The sequence below is a fragment of the Felis catus genome, chromosome B1 (genome assembly GCF_018350175.1).
Source record: "Felis catus isolate Fca126 chromosome B1, F.catus_Fca126_mat1.0, whole genome shotgun sequence".
Taxonomy (NCBI): domain Eukaryota; kingdom Metazoa; phylum Chordata; class Mammalia; order Carnivora; family Felidae; genus Felis; species Felis catus.
Window position 1 is genome coordinate 25,517,735 of NC_058371.1, and position 17,116 is coordinate 25,534,850.

The following is a 17,116-nucleotide window of genomic DNA, read 5'->3' on the forward strand; positions in this document are numbered from 1 at the left end:
GTGAATGCAAGTTTGTTCCTAGAGGTTGGGGCTGGGGCTGACATGGAGAACAAAGATACCAGCCAGAAAAGTGACTGGAGTTGGAAAGGTCTTGGTCAACTCCCCGGGGCCCCACCCCCCCCCCCCTTTTTAATTGGAAAAACATAAGGGAAAAATTGTGGGTGATTCAAGACGGTGTGGGGGCACCTGGGTGGCTCAGTTGGTTAAGCATCCAACTTCGGCTCAGGTCATGATCTCACGGTTCGTGGGTTCAAGTTCCGTGTCGAGCTGTATGCTGACAGCTCAGGGACTGGCACCTGCTTTGGATTCTTTGTCTCCCTCTCTCTCTGCCCCTCCCCTGCTTGTGCTCTGTCTCTCTCAAAAATAAACATTAAGAAAATAAATAAAAAGAAGGTTTTTAATTGCTAAAGGTAAATATGATATGTAATGCTGTAAAATACCCTATGTGGAAAGGGCTATAGGATGGTGAGCAAGAAAATCAACACAGGGCAGTGATTCAGGGAGTGCTTCTAAAAGATCTGTGGGGACGCAGAGGACCACAAGCAATGCAAACAGTGTGGCGTGGTGGGGGACATGCAGGTCTGGGTCCTGGCTTGGGCAAATCCCTCCTTGGAGTCGGTGGCAACTAAGGTCCCTGGTGGTTCAAACATCTGGCAATTTTCCACTGGCTGAGGCTGCTCAGGGGTGCAGCTTCGTAGGGACTGTTCTCCGTGCCCTGTCCCTAGGGACTGAGTAGGGAGTGATGTGTACAGTAAAAACCAGGTAGTAATCTTTATTTCCTTCAGATCTAACCATGGAAAAAACTAAAATCTGACAAATCTGTTAAGGAGATAGCTCTTCATCTGAATTTATGCTTAAATATTTTTTAAAAATGGAAGATGAGCACAAAGATGGACAAAGTGATGGTTTGTAAGGACAATAACTAGCAATTTTTTTGAGGGGCAGGGGGAAGAGAGAGAGAGGGAGACACAGAATCTGGAGCAGGCTCCAGTCTCTGAGCTGTCAGCACAGAACCCGACACAGGGCTCGAACTCATGAACCCGTGAGATCATGACCTGAGCTGAAGTCGGACGCTTAATCGACTGAGCCACCCAGGTGCCCCATTAGCAATGTTTTAAAATGGAGATATTTCTGCCAAAGAGTGCAAGACACATGCCCGAGGTTCCACAGATTCTTGCCAAAAGTTTGGCAGAGTGTATTTTGTTCTCAGGACTTTATAGATTTGCCTCTGAGCAGCCACCATGAGGGGCAAACTAATGCTCAGGGAAATGTAGCTTCTTCCATCCTGTCCCAGAGAATGGGAAGAATGGGAGGTGGTCAGGCTTGCACCCCCCCCCCCCAGCCCAGCCAGGGCACCATATGCTGCTAGAACGCACCCCCGCCAAGCTGCGTTAGGGCCACAGCAGTGGCGGGCACAGAGCCCTGTTACTTCACACCTGACTCCGAGAAGGAGCTGACAGCCTGCAGGTGGCGTGGGGCAGTGAAGGTGCCGGCCTTCCGAGAAGGTAAAAAATCAAGTTATTTCGATATCGATACCATGTTTCCACACACGCTTTGGGATAGTCTAACACACTTTTATTCATCTTAAAAGATGTTTTTTTAGTCAATGATATTCTTTTACTGACCCTTCCAAGACCATCTCTTATTAAATGGTTCGTGTCGCTTCCTTTGGACAATAGAATTCAAATACGAATCTGCCCGATTCTTTTGAAGTATAAGGAGAGGTGGCTGGCTGAGTTGACGGGGGACAAGGCCTGTCCAGTCACACTCAGAGTGGAGATAAAAGGCAAAATTTTGGTCATCTAGTCACAGTTTTTAAAAGTACCCTTACACATAATTTAATGCCTAATATATGTCATAGGCATACAAATTACACCGTTTGAAATAATATTGATTTCAAAAAAAATTCTAAACATCATTGGTTAATGCAAATAAAAGATCTTCAGATTATTACAACAGTCAAGATATTTTACATCAGTTTGTGCTTGTAAAACTATTGCTAGCTGCTTCTGGGAAAACCTACATTTTAACTGTAGGAAAAAAAGTTTTTGCGCTTTTGATACAAATAGACATGCCAACATCAGAAGAAGCGCAGCAATATTTAACAATTATTTTTCAATTTCCCTGAAACAAAAGAAGTCCATTAATGAAATGCATTTCTACGGTAATTGATAATTTAATGTTTGAACAAGTACGAGGACTACTTTTTCTTGGTCACTATTGACAACTAACACTAAATATGTATACACATACACTTACAGAACACATACTTAGAAGAACATCTAAAGAAAATGGGTCAGTTTTCACATGTGTAGTTTCTCAGAACCTCCACTAGAGTGACGCTAGTGAGCCTTCAGAATGGAGTGAGTCCTTCCCTAATGGAGTCCCTCTACCAACGTTACTAGAAAATCTGATGGAAGTGGTATGGTTAGCTCATTACAGAGCTATTCAACCAAATTCCTTGCAGGGTGAGTGTAAATATAAATATAAATGTCACTTCTTCAGTGACCCTGGAGAGAGGTTAACCGTGGTAACCCACCGTCTTTTCTATGTGGGGGTAGTATCCACAGAAAAGCAAATGTTTCGCGTGGAGAAAATAGATTGTTTCATATGGATTAATTACGAATTAATTGGGTTGAGGTAAGCTTTATTTTTCCCAGCTGCAGTGGAAGAAGAGACAAAATATGTATTCATTTGCCAAATGAGGGATCCAGTTTGACAATCGGTTCTCACAAGTGACCCATCAGATTGGGCATATGGATGGCATGTTAGCCCTAATCCCACCCAGATAGGCCATCAAGGTGCTTAGTCACCTGAGGAAGACTTGCGTCCAGAGGGGGACAGAATATGAAAGGATTGACGTTTTTACTAATGCATCCCATATTGGGGGATCCAATTTTTGGGGAATCAAAAATAGGACAAATCACAGTTAGTATTTTCTCTTTGATCAGCTCTCTTAGGTTTCTGTGTGTGTGTGTTTCCATGCCATGCCTGAGTGCTTTCTATCGGCATTGTAATTTCCGTTCTTGGTTGGTGAGAGGTCTTTTCAAATGTCCCTGCTCCAGTTCTGTGGACAGTTGATAGGGAGTGTGTACAGTGAAACCGGTAATCATAGTTTTGAGTCAAGGCTGGGAAAAGAGGCGGGGAACATTCTGGTTTGGGGTCTGAGGAAGCTGTTGTAATGCCTTTCTGCTCCCATGGTTTTTCCATCTGCTGGATGGGTGTGTGATAACACTTACCTCATATGCCCTTTGAATCGGTGGAGTGAGGCCCATGCCACGCATTTTTCTTTGGAGAAGGATTACAATGATGGCATGTGAAATCCAAGTTTATATCTAGGGGATGCGTTAATTACTTGTCGTCATATAATTTCTAATAAAGAGGTTGTTTAAAGCAGCAGACTGCAGAACAGAAAAAAGTGGGTGCGACCGCAGGAGATCAGGCTGAAAAATAGTTGGCAGTTTACAAAGAGTCTGCATCTGATACCATCCGAAGGAGTCTGCATTTTTTTTCTGTCGGACACATTATTTTCTTAAATATGCTTCTCAGAATGCTTGTGTTGGAGGATGTTCATGTGCCAAGGGCAAGCTCCGTTAAGTCCACGATTACTTTAGGGTAGGCTTTACATATGCTAATACGCGTGGTGATTCTTTAAGAGGGGGTTTCATAAATTAGTTCAACTAAACAGTACAACGTGGTCGTAGGTATACAACAAACACAAACCTGTTCCAGCCTGGCACTTTCAGGTCACTTAATTTGAATGCCCCGCGTATACTCAACACACCTACCTGACCTGCATTGCCTTATATCCCGTGTATCTGGCACAGAGCAGGGTGCAGTCAACAAATAAAAGGAGCCTCCCTGAATAGCCTCCCTTTTCTGACCTATAAATGGAAAAACAGTAATACAGTGATTGAACGGTGGGAAGAGTTGGAGAGACGTGATCACAGAGCATTTTGTGACCAAAGACTTTTTTGTTTTAATTAAAATCAAATTGAAACAGACTCACAAATGAAAAAAATAGGTGTAAAGGAGGGGGAACTATGTAAGGGATTGCTGTAGAATTATTGTGTAACTGTGAAATCATTGCTTAACTCTGCTGAAGTTCATTTGTAAAGAGGTTAATCCCATTTACCTTGAAAGGCTCTTATAATCTGCGTTGACTATGACTGGGCGTATATGGTGTTGTGCTTGCAAGCTCAGGCTGGGAGCCAGCCTACCCGCTTTTGAATCTCAACCCTGCCGCTTACTAGATGTATGATACTAACTACGCATGTGATATTAGGCAATTAATTTCTTTATGCTTCAGTTTTCCTTATCTGCAAGATGGAAACCATAAGTATATTTATCTCAGAGGGCTGTGGTGAGGATTACAGATAAAATAATTGTTAGATTTTAGGAAAAGTTAGCTGCTCTTATAGTTATCATTTCATATTTTCTACACGATAGCAGAGAAAAGCTCAGGCCTGCCCTGATTTGTATTTCCTAGGATGCGTCTGCTTAGCCAGTAGTTAGACTGGCCATCCATCCCTTCCAAACTAAGTGCTCACAGCTCCCGACCAAGTTCAACAACTCAATTAGTCCCTCTGTCCTCCTCCAAACCCATTTATTTTTATTTTGAAAAAAAAAATCAGTGCTTATTTTTTTGTGTGGCCATTAATAGGCAATGACATTAATGTTCCTGGATGATTTGCATGTGAATTGTTTTCTCTCTGGATTACCTCCAAGTTTTGCCCATTCAATTGATGGTCAGTTAAAATACAGAGGAATTCTTGACTGACCTCTAGAATTTGGAAGAAACAGAAGGGAAAACTAGACATAAGAATCATACACCATCCTGCACAGAACAGTGTGATAGGTAAGGAAGACCAGACCAATAAGATAATCTGAGATAGTCGTCGCACGGTTTGGTAGTGACATGACACTCTAGTGACAATTTAAAAAATAATTTACATAGGTCACACGCATGATTCCCACGATAATGATATTTTGATTGCATTCTTTCCCTCATGTTAATGCAGTTTACCCCAAATCATTTGCCTGTTTGCATGTAATCCTTAAATAGGTCAGCGAGGCATCAGTAAGCCAGCAGAGGTGTTTAAGGAAGAACCTTCCAGTAATCTCCCAGACATTTCCGGTTACTTCAGATAGTGGGACTCTGTAGGGCCATCAGTGAACAGGAAAGAAACTGATACAGTATTAATGGCATCCAAGTTTTCATATTACTTCAGATAGAGCAGCGAAATTTATAATTAAGCAAGTTAAGGCAGACTGAACACTCGTAAGTAAACTGTGTATGCTTACACTCGCTTATGACTTGTATTTCCTTTGGAGGACAATCCTTAATGAAGAGCAAGATTTTTAAATGATTATGATATTGATATTAGCTTGGCTCTTCAACAACATATATGTATATATCTCCAAAGGCAGAAGTTAGAGTTAAGAGTGCTTTTCACATGAATATACCAAAGAGAGGTTATCAGCCACAGAGTTCAGTATTTGCATAAAAAATAATGTCTGGATGCATAGAATTCTTGTGCTCAGCAGATGAAGAACGAAAGATTGCTATTATTAAGTGGCTTCTTATTTACATTCCTGTCAAAATTATGTGAAACTCTTTCTCAAGAACCATTCTAGAGAATCCTCTTACGTAAAGAAGGGTGTATGCGTAGGTGGTCGCTCACACAGGTTAGCGCAAAGCTTTTTTGGTGCACTCTGATAAACCGAGTTCTGTATAAGTGGCACGCTACCACCAGAAAGAGAGGACTTCAAGCAGATTTCTAGCAGAGGCCTGGGATTAAAGACGCATGTGACAACAAGCTTCAGGGAGAGGAAAAATCCACTCATAATAAAAAGGCCATCAAGCCTTCGTTGTAAGAACTTCTCCAACTCTGAGAAGATTTTCTTTCTACCAAGAAAACCGCTTATACTCATGTTTAATGTCCTAATTTAATGGAAGACACTAAATTAATTTATATCCCACTTCTAGGTCTGTTTTCATTGTCCCTCCAATGCAGACTATGCACTGAACAATACAAATCCCACGTGTCATTTCTACCAGACAACCTCACCAACCCAAAAGGTGATGATGTGGTCTTATTTTAGAGCCAAAAGAGAGTTCTATACATCAGTCATTTTCAGATAAACATTAAAAATAATCCCTTACGCTTCTTTGAAAGTGGTATCGTTATTGCAAGATGGAGCACAATCAGTGCAGGAAGAAGAACCCAAGACAGATGAAATGTTATACAAAACAAGAATTGGATTTTTGTCCAGGATTACAGAGGCCCATAAATTAAAAAGGCTTCTGTCAAATGTCGACTCCTGATTATATCTGTCTCCTGATCCCCCATGGACTTAAACAGACCCAAGGTTAAATCTGAACAGGCGTAGTGACCATACAACATCTAATCTGTTTGTCTACAGAGTGTCAGAAACGCAGCCTTTCATTCGTGGGACTTAATTCTGCCTAAATCCCTAATATGGCTAATAAAATGTGGCTTGCAGTAAGATAAGTGCCCAGATTTTTAAAAATCCAACAACAGATCCTCTGTCAAGGACAAAAACTTGCCCCTTAACCATCTATTTATATTGAGAGCCAAAATAAAACAGCGCTTCAACCAGATTCTCATTTCCTAAATATTCCTTCAGTTCATAAGAAAAGCATCATTCTAGGTGAAAACTCCTTAGTCAATCTTGGTCTTATCCTAAGTAGACATTCCTGCTTCGAATAAGGTCAGAAAGATACCACTGGGGTACTTGCAACAACTTCTGATACCTACACATAGCACTCCCTACCTGCTGACGGTGCCTTTAAAAACCTTCTGAGCAACACTGAAAGCCTTGTCATTTACATATTTGGAAGCAAGTTTGCTTACCATTTAGAAAAGTCCTCATAACAACTTGTCTCTCTCTACCGTCTCTGGCTTTTCTGAAGTATGAGGAAGGCCTTGGCAACAAAATAATTTATCACCTCATTCAATTTACATGCATGCCACGGAAAAGGTTTACCTGTTATCTTGCAGACAAATCTAAAGTATAACCAGAGAAGCAGAAATTACCCCCCTTCATTATAAAAATGCTGTTCTAAAAAGGTATACTTAAGAAGAGAATCTTGTACAGAATTGTCAAATCACTATGTTGTACACCTGAAACTAATATGTCGTAAGTTGACTCTACTTCAATAGTAATTAAAAAAAAAAAGACAACAACCAGAATCTGTTAGAATCTGCGTGTAATACTGAAAAATGATACACATGTATCTTTATCATAACTTCGCCTTTCAGGGAAAAGAAAATCCTCACCATATTGAAGTTCATTTTATACTGCTGCTTCTTTTATATTAATAATTTATGAATACCCTTTGTCAAATGCTTTACATGCCAGGCTCTGTGTTCATCCAAAGATTTAAAAGATGATCAAGTCATCATCTCTACAAAGCAAAGTAAAAATGCATTAAAAATAATAAAGTTGGATGCAAATTCAGGTAACCATACCAAACCCTGTGAAAAGACCATGGTCCATCTTTTTGGAGGAACTGTCTAACATGATCTGGTCAATCGCAGTTGTCCTTTTTCTCGGCAATGATACACCAGTTGCCGTGATCGTTCCCGGAGCTCAGAACATGCAGCTCCGACACGTTCTCCTTCAGCAGGCCGTAGAGCTCGCCCTCTCGAAACACATGGTAATAGCGCATCAAGGCTCTGGAATCCAAAACGTCGGGCTGTTGTTCTTCGACAGAAATTGTGGCATCTGGGTTGGAATCTGTGGAGTCAACTGCAGAACTCCTTCTCAGTATTTTACTAGAAGGGTCGCCTTCTTCTACATCACCTGCATTCACACGATTCGCATTGGTGTTGGTGCTTTCCAGAAAATTCCCATCTCCATTTCTCCTAACTTCTCTTTGCTGGCCTCCACGCAGATGTTTCTTTGTGGCTGGTGCTCTCAGCCACTCCAACTGTTTTTGCGAAGTCTCCACAAACACATCTTCATCTGAAGTTTGCTCTCTTGTTGACAATGGCTCTTGGCGATCTAAGTCTAAACTGGAGTGTCTGGAAGGCTGGATCGATATGGTGCTATTGGCCCAAGCCTCTGTAGTCTTCAGGGGCCTCACTCTCTCAACTTGCTTCCTCAGAGTTGACTCATCCAAAGACCTAGAGAAAAACCAGGAACGAAAAGATTTTCCGAATGTGTTATAGAATGCATTTTCTTCCTCTCCTTCCTCAGAGATATTTGCACAACAGGCTCTGGCCATCATTGGTTCATAGTCCATGCTGTGGGACCGTTTGGAATGACCTTGCTCTTTAAAACAAACAGAGCAGCTACAGACAGAACAAGGAGGATGGTAGGGATGGCTTCTTTCCGGATGTCCACACTGCTGTTTTCTCCCAGGCTGGCTGGAGTCTGAGAAGAGCTGGGAGCATAAGGCCCTGTTCCACGGGACAAGCACATCTTGCTTCTCAAAGTGCCGGTTCTTTTGTTCCATGGCCCAAACATAAATCATCAGCTGGCCTCCAGGAACTAAGACCCTGGCCATTTCTTTTATTGCTCTGATTCTTCTCTGTTTTGTAGAAAAATGATGGATGACTGAAAAAGAAGAAACGAGACTTCAATGTGTATACACATACATAAACTCTCAAATCAATATGCTAGTATTTTACATATAATGCAATTTCATACAATGCAATTTCAACACACAATAAAACCTCTTTATTTCCTACAGGGCAGGGCACATGGTGGGTATAGCAAAGCCTTGTTTAAGGGGAGATATAATTCTTATCTTTGGCTCCTATACTTTCTACACAATCTTAGGTAATTATGTAACGTATATGGATTTCAAGTTTGTTCATCTATAATACACTTAAATAATGTGGGGGCGCCTCTGTGGCTCAGTTGGTTAAGCATCCAGCTTCAGCTCAGGTCATGATCTCATGGTTCGTGGGTTCAAGCCTGGCGTCCGACTCTGTGCTGACAGCTCAGAGCCCAGACAGAGCCTACTTCAGATTCTGTGTCTCCCTCTCTCTCTCTCTGCCCCTCCCCTGCTTGTGCTCTGCTCTTTCTCTCTCTCTCTCAAAAATAAATAAACATTAAAAAAATTTGTCTAAATACATAGATAAATTGTAAGTTCCAAATCCTTCCAGTTCCTGAATCCTATGAATTTAAGTAGAAGGATGACCAATGTGAATTAATGAAATTTTCATGGGAGCACTGTTAGGTAAGTGTTCCCGGTGGAAGACTATGAGATAATTCTTTACTTTAACAAATGATTGGTACTTCTTATGCACCAAAAGATTAACACCACTAATCAATGTTAATAAAATACAGCAAATAGAAGTGGAGAAAAATGCTAAAGATTGTCTTCTTACTTAGATAATGCAAAGATAAGCCAGCCTAGCAAAAGTCCAAATGATTGCTTATTATTTTTTTAAATATTAATATAAAGTGACTGTGGGTGTGTTTTTAAAAATCAACATATAGAGGTCATTGTTTTTCTTCCAATCCCTGCAAAGTTAAAGTGGAATTCAAGTAAGACTGTCTTTATCCAATCTAATGATGAAAATATTAGGCGTGTTTTCATCAGTGTGTGGAAAGTGCCAGTCTGAGTTCTGAGAGGAGTCCAATCCCAGTACTATGTCAAAAGAAAAAATCAGATTGTTTTTCCACATGGAGGGGTAAGGCCTACCCCATGTCTCAGGAGGGAAGTTAGTCCCAAGGGAAGTCTGGACACTATGCTCAGGTATGAGTAGTAAGATGCGAGATAGAGGATAGGAGGGTTCCTGAAACCCTCACCATAGTCCAGCGGGCAGCGGTGGTGTTAGGCAAATAAATCTCTAGTTTACCTGCCACAGAGAGATGGTAAATATCTGAAATGAGATTCTTGTATAGAGAAAGCTGTCAAAGGAAGATCAGTCAACAGGCACACGCGGTCTTGTTACCAATCAGGTTTTCGTCCCCACAGTCTCACACAGCACACATGCCCTGGCATCTGCTGTCCTGCCACGCAGAGGCGTGAGAAGCCAGACGTGCGATGACGCGAAAGTGGGTTGGACGAACAGGACGCCAGTGTATTTTATCCTAGATCTGACAGCAACTCACCTTGTGATCTTTGACCAATCACTTGACTTCGCTAGGCCTCAGACTGTTCCTCACTCCAATTCCCAAAGAGCCCCCACTTTTTTTTACTGTTTGTTTATTATTGACAGAGAGAGAGAACACGAGTAGGGTAGGGGCAGAGAGAGAGCCACAGAATCCAAAGCAGGCTATAGGTTCTGAGTTGTCAGCACAGAGCCCAACGCAGGGCTTGAACTCAGGAACCGTGAAATCATGACTTGAGTCCAAGTTGGAAGCCTGTCTGACTGAGCCACCCAGACGCCCCCAGCAGAGAGCCCTTTTCCATGGTTAATTTGAAAGCTTACATTTCTAGAGGCAGAGTCTTGGTCACTGAGCTAAAAGGAGGTACAGAGGTCAGGACAGAGGTAGGATGATCCTAATGTTCATATCTATGACTATTCATGGCCGTGAATATCTCCCATGACTTGCATCTAATCCACTCCAGAATGTCTATGGGTGTATTTTCTACATATGGTCATCCCTTGTTATCTGCAAATTTTTTTTTTATATTTGCAAATTTTGCTACTTGACAAAATGTATTTGTAGCCCCCAAAACAGCACTCTCAGTGTTTTCCTGGTCATTTCTTGACATGATTGTGGTGGCACAGAGCTCCCAATGTGCGTGTTTCCATCTAAGGTTGAGCAAGGTGACCTCTCCTTGCCTGTTTTGGCTTTCTCCCTGTCAACAAGTGTCCTTTGGTGGCCTGTTTAGTGCCACGGTCTTTGCATTTGGTGTTTTGTTGGTGATTTCGCTGTTTAAAATGATCCCTGAGCATAGTGCTTAAATGCTGTGTGGGGTTCCTGAGTGTGAGAAGGCTAGGGTACGTCTTGTTAGATGAGCTTCGTTCGGGCTGTTGCCAGGAGTTCAAAATTGAATAAATTGCCTTTAAACGGAAATACATGTAAAATAAGGTTGTGTACAAATCAGTTGACAAAAAATGCAGCGACAAGAGGCTCAGCGACGAGAGTCCTTTATTTCCCCTGGGAGCAATGGCTCCGTATTCGCTAATTAAGTGTTCGAGGAGACTTCATAGAATATAATTACTGTGAATAATGACAGTTGACTGCGTTCCTTTTGGGGGCCAAAAAAGGAAAAAAAATCATTAAAATAGGACCACTTTAATATAGTAATCTCTTTTTAGCAGATTCCTATGTCTTCAACATTTTAGAATTCCGGGCTTCAAAAGAAGTCTTTTTTTAAAGGAAGAAAGTCTTTATACATAATAGTTCCTTAAACATCTGTTATGTGATGATTCACTTTAATAGCATAATATCACCCAGGAAATACCTGAATCTTTTATATTGTTTAATATTTATATTTAACATGTAATACTAAGTAACTTTTAGGTTAATTTTTTTTTGAAAAACTTTACAAATGAAGATTTCTTCATTATATAAAAATGTATTATATAGGCATCTGTATATTCTATGTAAAAACATTATAAATGTAACTGAAATGGCATGTGAAGATGCATTTTTATGAATTATAAATGTCAGGAAACTATATTGAGTTTTTTTTCTTTTTTTTAAATTTTTTTTAAATTTACATCCAAATTAGCATATAGTGCAACAATGATTTCAGGAGCAGATTCCTTAGTGCCCCTTACCCATTTAGCCCATCCCCCCTCCCACAACCCCTCCAGTAACCCTCAGTTAGTTCTCTGTATTTAAGTCTCTTATGTTTTGTCCCCCTCCCTGTTTTTATACTATTTTTGCTTCCCTTCCTTTATGTTCATCTGTTTTGTCTCTTAAAGTCCTCATATGATTGAAGTCATATGACGTTTGTCTTTCTCTGACAAATTTCACTTAGCATAATCCCTCCAGTTCCATCCACATAGTTTCAAATGGCAAGATTTCATTCTTTTTGATTGCTGAGTAATACTCCATTGTGTGTATGTGTGTGTATACACACACACACACACACACACACACACACACACACACACACCACATCTTCTTTATCCATTCATCCATCAACGGACATTTCCATACTTTGGTTGGACTCTTTGGACTCTTTGGACTCTTTCCATACTTTGGTTATTGTTGATAGTGCTGCTATAAACATGGGGTTGCATGTGTCCCTTTGAAACAGCACACCTTTATCCCTTGGATAAATACCTAGTAGTGGAATTGCTGGGTGGTAGGGTGGTTCTATTTTTAGTTTTTTGAGGAACCTCCCTACTGTTTTCCAGAATGGCTGCACCAGCTTGCATTCCCAGAGACTATATTGAGTTTTTAAAGGCTAAAAAAAAGAATCCCCTTTTGTTTAAAAAGCATAATCACAACTTAAAGGCAAAAACAGTATGCAATAGGGGCACCTGGGTGGCTCAGTCGGTTAAGTGTCTGACTCTTAATCTCGGCTCAGGTCATGATCTCACAGTTCGTGAGTTCAGGCTTTGTGCTGTGTGCTGACAGCACAGAGACTGTTTAGGATTCTGTCTCTCCTTCTCTGTGCCCCTTCCCTGCTTGCTCTCTCTCTTCCCCTCTCTCTCTCTCTCTCTCTCTCTCTCTCTCTCTCTCTCTCTCTCTCTCAAAATAAATAAATAAACAAACAAACTTAAAAAAAATACTGGTCAATTTATGTATACTAGAGCCACATGTTCCTGCTGAGACCCCAGAAAATAGGTAGGTTGAATTCAAGTACTGGATTCTAGAATTCGAAGGGAAGTTACAGAAGATCATCTTTAAAGTCTTGTTAATTCTTGATATTTTATGATGTGCTGTCATTTGACTTTTCCAATGTGCAGGTCTCCTTTAACTGAAAGCATAAAGCAGAGTTTGGCAACCTCAACACTACTGACATTGTGGGCTAGATAATTCTTTGTTGCAGGGGGCCAGCCACTAGATGACAGGAGGTTGTACACACATCCAGTTGAGCCAGCGAAAAATGTCTCCAGACATTGACAAGTGTCCCCCAAGGGTGAAAGGGGCACCATAACCCCATGCCGAGAATGACTGGCATAAAATAAGTAGTCGATTGGCACTGTTGTAATATATTGCTAAATTTTGTTAGAATTGTCAAGCTATTCTCAAACTAAGTGGAAAGAGTGCTTCTTTCAAGCTATTCTCAAACTAAGTGGAAAGAGTGTTTCTTTCTCCAAGCTGTCAGAAAAACATGTGGAATGTATAATTAGATACGGTGTTGACCTCTCAAATTATTATTAGGAGTCATGGAAAAAGCATGTCTCTTTATATATATATTTATTCATGCTAAGATTAGCAAAAGTGCCAGCATAAAATTCTAAATAGGGAAGTAAATATGTACGGACATAAGAGACAATCAAAATTTTTCATAATATAGTTCGAAATGTGAAACCTCGCTGAAAATGACCACGTCACATTAATACAGTTACAGTTCCGAAAAATACATGGTGTGTTTCCACCTAAGGAAGCATTTTTCTTCAGAAGACAGCAACCAGGTATGTTGCATTTCTTCCGCGGACAAAGCAGGAGACCTAAGCTGGAAGCAGAGAAGGACCTAACCACGTACACATGGAGCATTTGCCAGAAGTCGGACAGCCGGGCACTATCCCCGTGCCCGCCACAGTGGCTCATGGCACATCCTTGAAACTCATGTAAACGAACATTTAGCCTCTGAAACTAATGTAAAGGAACACAAAGAACAAAGAACACACTTCTCTGACCTCTCCCCGATTTCTCATTCTTTAGGTGGAATGTCCAACCCAAAAGCTTTCTTTCCACTAAAGATTCAAAACATTTTAATGAGTTTCTTGGTGTAACAAGACTCCCTCCTCATAATGTTTATGCCCAAAATGGACTTGACCATTTCATCTGCAACTAAGTAGGGCTGGCCTACGGTAGGTTTCCATGGCAACCACCTCCTGCCAGTCCTGACTAGTTTCAAGGCTGTGGCCTCCAGGCCTGCATACCCTCACTGTGCAAAGTTATAGTCCCCATCTATTGTTGAATAGATGAAGTCCTCATTTCCTTCAGGAGAGAGCAGTCTCCTCGTGAATTTTTATCTCCCAGTTTTTATCTAGTCAGTCAGCTTTATATAGGATCACCTTGCTTTGTGTGTAATCTATAGTCAAATAGATTAATTTTAAGTGTATTGGAGCAAATCCTTTGCTTTGCAAAAGATTTTCCTCTTTGCAAAAGAACTTGGTGCAAGGTTCCCTAGCACGTTTCAATGGGACTAAAAGTCTAAGTTTCAGGATTACATGTATTGAGTAAAACGAGCCATATCTGTGTATATTTCAGGCACAGGTCTTTGTTGTTTCTTTTCATTTGTGGACTGTGTGTTTTTATGGGGCACACTTGTTGGGAAAATATGAGGAACATATTCCCTAGAGTATGAACAATCTCTGGCAGTAAGAGAGCCGAGTGATGTAAAACTAATGTAGTCCGGGACCGGGTGGGGCCATCTTCCCCGGTGCCCTCATGCACCAGTGAGTAGCAGATTGGATGACACATCCTGCCAGGTGACATTCAGTGCATGAGTTTTACAGTGTTCTGCTAATAAAGGACACAGTCATGACCTAAAGTAGGTAATAAGACTTCTAAAGTTCTACTTCGCATTGGGAGAGCCTGGCTCCATTTCAGTATAACAGAGTATGAAATATTTCGATGACTAAAATTCCTCTAATACTTTCTTATAAGTAAAAGAAATTGGAATGAGTCATGAGAACACAGTACCAGTTTGAAGGTTTAGTGAAAACAATCCTATGTAGCACCTTATGTACATTTGGGATTAGTCAAATGATCCAGTTGAAATGTTTTTAAAAATTAGATGAAATGAATCACACTGACGTTTCTACAAAGAATGAATGTTGGGTTGTGAGAATGGCCTCCACCATTCATGTAATGTCATTGTCCTGGTGAAGAGAGAACGTGTGACCAGGCTGCCTTACCTCCTATGGAGATGATGGCATCGAAGCCCTGATCCCTAAAGGGGAGATGAAGGTTGTCACATACCATGACTTCACATCCTCTACTCCGGGCAATCTCTACCAATGGCCTGCAGTAGTCACAGCCCAGGGTGTACACCTGGCTGTTCACTTTAAGATACTTTCCAGTCCCACAACCTGTAAGAGACAAACCTGTGTTACATACTGTCCTCCCGGAAAGTGGAACACGGTCAGTTTGTCTTACGACAAGGAATAGAAACAACTTTGTATTAACTAACCGAGACAGACTACAACGTGGTTTGAAAATATTCACAAAAGCCAAAGAAAGATCTTCAGAGGGCACTTACATATGTTCATCCATAACAGAAGATGGAAAAGGATAGGGAAAAAGAAATAACATTTATTGAACATTTAATGAGGTAACGTCCATAGGGATTGGCCCACTAGCACAACCAAAAACTGTTAGCTGGCTCATGACAGTGGCTGAGTTTCCTAGTACCCTAGGAATGGTGCCCAGGCCTTTACAAAACTACCTTCACATACATATTTCATTATGCAGAAGTCCGTACATGATGGCATTTATTCTCATGTTATCTCTCCAGAGATTCTTAACACTTACTGGCTGCATAAAACAAACTACTGCCAACCATTTTCACTGGATATAAACAAAACAATCTATACCATAACACACGTTTTTCAAAAATTTGGAATTTGAATGAAAAGGGAATTTCGAGAAATTTTTGTCCAATCTATTGTCAGTTCTTGGTTTTGAATGATCTCTGTTGACTCAGCATACAAGCTTTAGAGCTATTTTTTTCTTCTTAAACAGACCACTTATGACATTCATTTGGCAGAGACCCAAGTAATTCAATATTTACGCAACCCAAAGATCTAGATCAATCAGATCTGATACTACGATGAAGAAGGAAGTAACAGGAGTGGGTAACCATCTTGAAACAAGACCTTCTGGGGTCTGATACCTAGTATTATATTGTAACACGGACATAGCAGTGAATTCCTTTTTCAGAAATATTTAAAGATATCATGGGAGCTGATATCCCTGAAAAAATATCTACCACTCTTCAAGCATGATTAGTTTGCTGCTTCCAAAATGGCAGGCCATTCAAAATTATATGAGACACCAAAAGTATAATTAAAGTTCATCGATGATGCCATCTGAGACAGTGGCAAGTACGTGAATAAAAACAAGATTTCCAATGTCGTCATTTTAATGTGATTGGGGTCTTAGAAATATTTTAGATGTCATAGCCACTGTTCCTAAGAATACTTATGAGGAAAAGTAACCAATATTTGAGGGGAGTTATGAGGAAAATAGGATTCACAAAGTACTTTAAAATTGCAATCCTGAATATTTCAAAGATGATGGTCCTGGTTGAAGGAAAATAATCTGGCAAATGTGTTTGCTTTCTTATTTTTAATTGGCTCAGAGGATACATTTAGAAAAATGAAAGAGAAAATTACCTTCGACTAATAAGGACAGGTTCATGACAAACTGGTGGTTATCAGATGGGATGGGTGAAACAGGTGAAGGGGATTAAGAGTAACACTTATCGTCACGAACGCTGAGTAACGTATAGAACTGTTGAATCAATGTGTTGTTTTTGTTTTGGGGGTTATTTGGGGGTTATTTTTATTTGTTGAATCACGACATTGTACACATGAAACTAATATAACATTGTACATTAATTCAGGAATTAAAAAGTAAAAACAGAAAGAACAGGTTCATGGACCATTAGAGCTAGAGGGAGGTGTTCGGAGGGCGTCTGGCAATACTGAGGCAACCCAGTCCTTGTCAAATCTCAGCATCATTGTCTAGGGCCCATGGCACCCTCGATTTATCCCATTTTCATTTCTGATGGCATTCATTTTGAAGCATAGTGGTGGATCTCGCAGACATGATGCAATTATTTATTTTCCAACTGCATACACTGAGACGATAGAGAGGGGAAGATTTTATCCTAATGAGGAAATCAGAACTCCTGCCAAGCCTAGGGACCCCATTATCTTAAATGTGCAAGAAGTAGATCAAACATTTTTGATACGGCAGCAAGCTCCAGTACACAAGTCATGCTGCTTTACAAAATCTCATTAAATGATAACCTTTCACAGTATTGAAG

At 40.6% G+C, this 17,116-nt stretch overlaps 1 protein-coding gene and 1 long non-coding RNA gene across 6 annotated transcripts in view; one reads left to right on the top strand and one right to left on the bottom strand.

The window, feature by feature from the left end:
* The window catches only part of LOC111560099, an 87,431-nt gene that overhangs the window by 32,031 nt on the left and 38,284 nt on the right, over positions 1-17,116 (top strand). The window lies entirely within an intron of this gene.
* Positions 1,561-17,116, bottom strand: part of TRMT9B (tRNA methyltransferase 9B (putative)) — a 76,290-nt gene continuing 60,734 nt past the window's right edge. For 3 of the 4 annotated variants that reach the window (XM_003984641.5, XM_019828348.3, XM_019828349.3), the window contains exons 4-5: positions 14,982-15,155; positions 1,561-8,586 (exon numbers count right to left, since the gene is read on the bottom strand). In XM_003984641.5, the coding sequence (XP_003984690.2) occupies positions 7,556-8,586; positions 14,982-15,155 (1,205 nt within the window). In that variant the 3' untranslated portion in view covers positions 1,561-7,555. Of the gene's footprint in view, positions 8,587-14,981; positions 15,156-17,116 lie in introns of those variants that run through there. The other variant, XM_019828351.3, reaches the window with a different exon arrangement.